General features: G+C 62.0%; 1 protein-coding gene across 1 annotated transcript; it reads right to left on the minus strand.

The window, feature by feature from the left end:
* Positions 1 to 877: 877 nt before the first annotated feature.
* On the minus strand, positions 878 to 5793 carry LHX1 (LIM homeobox 1). The gene is made up of 5 exons (XM_005896980.3): positions 5624 to 5793; positions 3536 to 3762; positions 3161 to 3438; positions 1639 to 1804; positions 878 to 1257 (listed from the first exon to the last, which is right to left on the minus strand). Exons 1-5 carry the CDS (start codon positions 5791 to 5793, stop codon positions 878 to 880), a joined length of 1221 nt encoding a protein of 406 aa, XP_005897042.1.
* Positions 5794 to 6000: the final 207 nt, after the last annotated feature.

Here is a 6000-nt window from a genome sequence, read left to right on the forward strand (position 1 = left end):
CGTAAACAGTTGACTGTTTTTAGTTCAATAGTCTTTTTTTTTAAATTTTGTGTGTGTGTGTTTGTGAAGGTAGAATACTTCTTTTGTACAGCTGATGTTCAAGTCATTTTACTAAGAGGTCTGGCTGGAGACCATAGTATCGAGTGTGTCTGCGTGTGTCTGTGTGTGTAGAGCTTTGTGAAGGTAGAAGAGTTGATACTGAGGGCTTTACATTTAGAATTTTGCAATTTTGGCAAAAACAAAAAAACCAAAAATCCCAGATAGACAAAAAATATATATATATAGTCCCACCTGATGCACAGCAGGTCGGCGTTTCTGAAGCTATAAGAGTTTGTGGTCGCTGTTGCTGAACTCTGAGACAACTCTAACAGATGTCTCAGAGCCTGAGATGTCTCCTGGCCGGCCCGGAGCGCCCCTGGCCGCTTCGCCCAGCTCAACTGTCTTCGGGCGCAGCCTCCCTCCCCGCGGCTCCGGGCGTCACCCACCCGACTGGCCGCCCCTGCGGCTGCCGTGGGTGTTTTTCTGCGGCCCACCGGCCCCAAGCTCACGCCGGAGGCGTCGGTCCGAGGATCCGGGTCCAGTGGGAGGTGGGGAGAGGTCTGGATTCGCCGCCGGTGCCCGAGTTTGCACCTTGCCAGCCAGCGCTCGGATCCCCGTCCTACCTCCAGGCGGATCCGGATCCTATTTCGCGTCCCCCGTTCCCATCCGGTCTCCCCAGACGGAAAATGGTCCCCGAGGCTGGAGGCAGGAGGGGCGGGGGATGACTTGCTTTTCTGTTTTGTGTATGATTTTTTTTTCCTGTTTTTTTTTTTTTTTTTCTTAAATAGAAGGTTCATTTCTGTACAACCGCGAGCTCCGCGGGCCGTGCGCGACTCCGCTACCACACGGCCGCCTCGTTCATTTCTGGGGGGTGAGACAGGTGGTTCCCATAACTCGCCCCGCCGTTGACCGACAGCGACGAGAAGGGTGGGCTGGGCCCAAAGACCTCGGCGGACATGGAGTGGAGAGGCCCGGGCAGGCTGGGCTCGGGGCTGGGCGAGTCCCCGGGAGGATGCGCCAGGATGTCGGTGAACCGCTGCGCCTCACTCGACGGGTGGTGGCCGGGCAGCGGGTGCTCCAGGCCACCCAGGGGTGTCCCGGAAGGCCCGGACGACGGCACGAAGGGCAGGTCCACCGGCGTCTGAGCCTGCGAGGACGGGGGGCCTTGCGGAAAGAAGTCGTAGTTGCCTCCGGGCCCGTAGTACTCGCTCTGGTAATCTGCGGTGGCGGCGGGGAGAGGGGACGTCAGGGCGGGGCCCCGGGCGGGACGGGGTGACCGAGCGCGAAGGCGCGCTATCGGGGCTGGGGAGGGCAACGCCGGGGCTCTCCATTCGCCGGGCTCCCCTGCCCGGCTGGGCGCACGGAGGAAGCCCGGGTGCAAACGCGGGAGCTGCTCCCTCTCTGCCCACCAGCCTCATTCAGGACCAGGAATTCGATCCGGTCTTACTGCCTCGCCTCATTTCTTCCCCAGCCTCCACCCTTCTCTCCCGCCCTCTCCGCTTCTCCTGCAGAAAGCCAGGAGCGCCTCCGCGCTGCCGCCCGCTTCCAACGAAACGAAACCGGGCCTGCCCGCGTCCTGCCCCCGGCCCGCGCACCCACCTCCGTAGAAGGAGAAGGGCCCGTTGGGAAGGAGCTCGCCCGGCTCCAGGCGATCCACGAGCGGCCGCATTCGGCGCGGACTGCGGAAGAAGGCGTGGCGCCGGGCGCCCAGCGCGCTCAGCTGCTTCATCCTCCGTTCCTTGGAGCGTCGGTTCTGGAACCAGACCTGAAGCACACACGACTTGGGGTGAGGCCCTGGAGACCCTACCTCCGACTTTTCGGGTGTGCGGCCTCTCCTGGCCCCTCACCGTTCCACCTCCCAGCTAGCGGATTCCCAGCTGTGTGTTTTGTGTCTTGTATATGGTGTGTGTGTGGGGGGGGGGGGGTGCGTGTCTTCGAGTAGAACCACGCGGGGTGGCCTTTGAGCCAAGGGTGGACAGGATTCCCGGCAGGGGTACCTGGGCAAGCCGCCCTGCCCAACAGGAGACAGTTGGAGTTGTTTCTAACAATCGCAGAGAAACACTTGCAGCTTGTATGCGCGGAGGCGCTTAACCTCCCCAAAGACACACGGCTTCCCTTTCACGGACCCTGGCAGCACCCCTACCCCCACCCCGCATGATAGTGACAGAGATCCAAACAGCCTCCTGTTGAGTCTCCCGAAGACAGTGACACCAAAACCCACAGCCTCCTTTCCGCACCCACGCACGATCTCCCAGTGCCAGACATACTCGTCCCTAGCCTCTCACTGTTAGAGGCATGACCAAGCAACCTCCCCTTCACCTGCGCCTAAGAGCGCACAGCAGAGCGTCTCCGCGGAGGGCAGCCTGCATGGTGCGCCTACTGCACACAACCTCCCAGGCACATCTCCCCATGGCCTCGAAGAGCCGCCAGGCACCGGACACCTAACCTTGGGCTCGGGACTCGGGCCGAACCACCCGCAGGTTCAAAATCTCACAGCGCGCACCGGCGCAGCTGCCTGGATGGCCGTCTCCGGTCCCCAGGCGACTCAGGCAGGGCCGCGGCAGAACTGACTCCCGCCGACCACCTTCCCTTCAAACCTGGGCAGCCCACCTCTCTTTGGAGGGAGGTCTGCTGGCGGGGGTGGGGGGGGCGCGGGGGGGCTGGTTTAACTGGAGCCAGAGACCCACAAAGTTGGGGGCGGGGACACCGAGGGAGACCATGGATTGAGACCACGGATTAATCCCGGGATGCACAGCGACCGCTCGGCTCCTCCCGGATAGGGGTGGTAGGACAGAAAAATAGGTCGGTACTCTCATCGCCGCGTCCGGACGGTGCCCCCTCCTCCCGCCTCATGCCCCCCCTCCCCCGTCTCTCTCCCATCCTTACCACTATCGCCTGCGTTGGACGGGAAAGAGGAGGAGGTTTAGCGAATTCCAGATGCCCTACACTTCTGTTGCGACTTCAAAGTCGGAGCCGGGTAGGGGTGTCTGGGCCTCTCCCCTCCCCTCTGCCAGCCTCCAGGGACTCGCTCTGCTCCTCAAAGCTGCTTCCCACCCCCCACCCCCAGGGTCAACCTGCAGGTTGCACCTCGAGGGAACTAAGTGGCATGCTCGGCCCTGACCTGGATGACACGCATGTTGAGGCCGGTCTCCTGAGCCAGCTGCTCGCGGATGTGGCGCGTGGGCTTGGGTGTGGCAGCGAAGGCGGCCTTCAGTGTCTCCAGCTGCTTGGCCTTGATGGTGGTGCGAGGCCCTCTCCGCTTGGCCCCCAGGTTCTGGTCGTCGTTCTCATTGCTGCCCCCTTCCTTGTCCGACACGTTGGCGCTCTCCGAGTCCTTGGCGTCGTCCTGCGACGGGTCTTGGGAGTCCGGAGACAAACTGGGGTCACTGCCCGTGGTGGCTGGGGAGAGGAAAGGGACAGGTGAGCAGCAGCCAGTGGCGGGCCTTCCTCCCCCGAGACCCACGCACCCGGAAGGAGCCGGGCATCGGGTCCTCACCCGAGTGGAGGCTGTTCTCTTTGGCGACACTGCTGTTGCTTAGGTAATCCTCTTTGCAGACAAACTTGTTCTCATCGATGATGTAGAGCTCCTCGCCGGTGGATAGCTGCTTGTTACACATCATGCAGGTGAAGCAGTTCAGGTGAAACACTTTGCTCCGCGCTCTTCGCACCAGGTCGCTAGGGGAGATGCCCTGCGCGCAGCCAGCACACTTGGTACCGAAACACCTGAGGGGGGTGGGGGGTTCGGGTGGGATTGGGCCGAGGGAAGCCAGAGGGCAGGAGAAAGGCGATAGAGACAGTAGAGGAAGAAGAATGGGGGGAGGGGTGTGGAGAGAAAGAGAGAGAGAAAGAGCCGAAAAGGAAGAGAGGTAGAATGCCGATTAAGCAGGCCAGAACGCAGGAGGAGAGAGCGCGGGTGCCAGTGAAAAGTCAGGGAGGAAATACACATGGTTACAATGAGGGAGCAAGGAGCTTAAGCCGCCACCACCCCTAGCCTCCTGCCCCGTTTTGTCCCAGAGACAAAAGCTCTGAGGGCACCTCCCTCACTTTCCCGATTTTCAGATTAGATTTTCCGACTAGATTCAAAAAACCAAATTAGATCTCCATTCTAACGCGTCCCAAGCACCGCCGCTTTCTATGCATTGCCTCTTTCGTCGAAAAAGAACCCCAGTCTCACCGCGGGTAACAAACAGCCGCGGAGAGCCTGGACGGCCACAGCCTGGGAGCTGCCGCGTTCCAGCCCAAAGTCCGGCTGGTCGGCTCAAGCTAGACCGCGTCGCGGCTCTAGGTGCCGGGATGCGCTTCGCGGGAGGCAGGCTTCTGGGGCCCACTGGCAGCCTGCGGTGCTCGCCGTTGCCCCGCTCGGCTCTCGCCAGTAGCCAGAGGCCGGGCACTGCGGGCCAAGGCCAGAGGCCCAGCCTGCGCTTCCTCTCGGCAATACCAGCGGACCGCGCTTTGCTCCGTGGGCCGCCGCCACCAGGGCCGCGCATCCGCGGGATGCACCGGGGACAGCGCTTCCGGGTCCTCTGGGCAAAGCCACCTGGGTGGCTTCGAACCCCTCCTCTGTCCCCCAGTTTGATCTGTCACCACAAACTCAGAGAAAATCAGAGACTAAGTCAGCCAAGGAAACGGATATTTCAGACCGGCCTAAAGGAGGATCAATTCGAATTTGCTCCAGTTCTGTTGGTTTGTGTGTTGTGTGGACTCGGTGGCAGGGTGGTAAGTTAAAATGCTCAGCGGAGCAGGGTTGTTGGGAGGCTTCTCCGGCTCCAACGAGCCAGGTCTCCGCTTTCCCCCAGGTCTCCACAAGGAGGTGGCCTGCGGTGGCAGCCGGAGCCCAGAAGAGCTCCGAGCGGAGCCCTCGCCTCACTGCCGAGGTCGGCGTTGCGTGGAGGCCGAACCTGCTGGCCATGCGGGCAGCCCGGGAAGGTCGTCTTGCAGGCTGCAGCCTCCGGCACTTCACAGGCTACCAGTGCAAGTAGTGTGGCCAGGTCGGCCCATCGGGTGTCAGGAAGACCCTGGGCCGTGCAAGATAGGCCCCCGGGCCCGAGCTCTTCACAGTCGCTGCCACCGCAGGCGACTGGACGCGCCATGCCAAAGGCTCTGCGGTTCCCGCCAAGACTTCTCGGGGACGGAAAAGGTAGTGGGATGCAGTTTAGCCGGGGCTTCTAAGCTCAATCTGGAGGACGAGTCAACCGGGGAGGCAGGAAGAATGCAGTTGCTGGACAGATCTGCTAGGGGAAAGACAGGACGCGGGGCTACACCTTCTGAGGCTGAGCTACCTCCTTCCAAGCCAGGAGGAGCTTCTCGCTCCGAGGCGAGTTCAGACTCTTTTTCTTCCCAGGCACGTGCAGCCAAGCCCGGACCCACAATTTCCAGGGCGAAAGCAGGCCGCATCCTCGGCGCCCAGCGCGCGCCAGCTGGCCAAGAGGCGGGACCCCCGCCCCCGGGGACGTAGCTGCCCCTCTCCAAAGGCAGCTCCCAACGCGGGTCGCCGCGGCCACGCTGACCTCTGATCCGCAGCCGGCTGGGAAGGGCCCGCGGGGAAGGAGCGGCCCAGGCGGCGCGCGAGGGAAGAAGTACTCACCGGAAGAAGTCGTTTTTGCAGTAGAGCTTGCCTTCCCGGGAGAAACACTTCTCGGTCAGGTTGCATTTACATTCACAGCACTGGACGCACTTGACGTGCCAGGCCCTGTCCAGCACGTTCAAGAGGAAGCGGTCCAGGATGGGCCTTTTGCAGCCGGCACAGTGCACCATGGTCTTTGGTTTGGTCGGGTGAGGCCCGGAGAGAGAAGCGCAAGATAGAGCCGAGGAGATGACTCACGAAGACGACCGGCGGGAACTCCCCAGCCTCTCCACAAAAGAGGACACAGACTTGGCGGGGCAAACCGAAACCCGCACCGGAAAATCAAAGACAGGGAGGAAGGCTGATGGGGGCGTGAGAGTGGGGGGCGCCGCTTCGGA

This window comes from Bos mutus, chromosome 19 (genome assembly GCF_027580195.1).
Source record: "Bos mutus isolate GX-2022 chromosome 19, NWIPB_WYAK_1.1, whole genome shotgun sequence".
In the NCBI taxonomy this organism is placed as follows: domain Eukaryota; kingdom Metazoa; phylum Chordata; class Mammalia; order Artiodactyla; family Bovidae; genus Bos; species Bos mutus.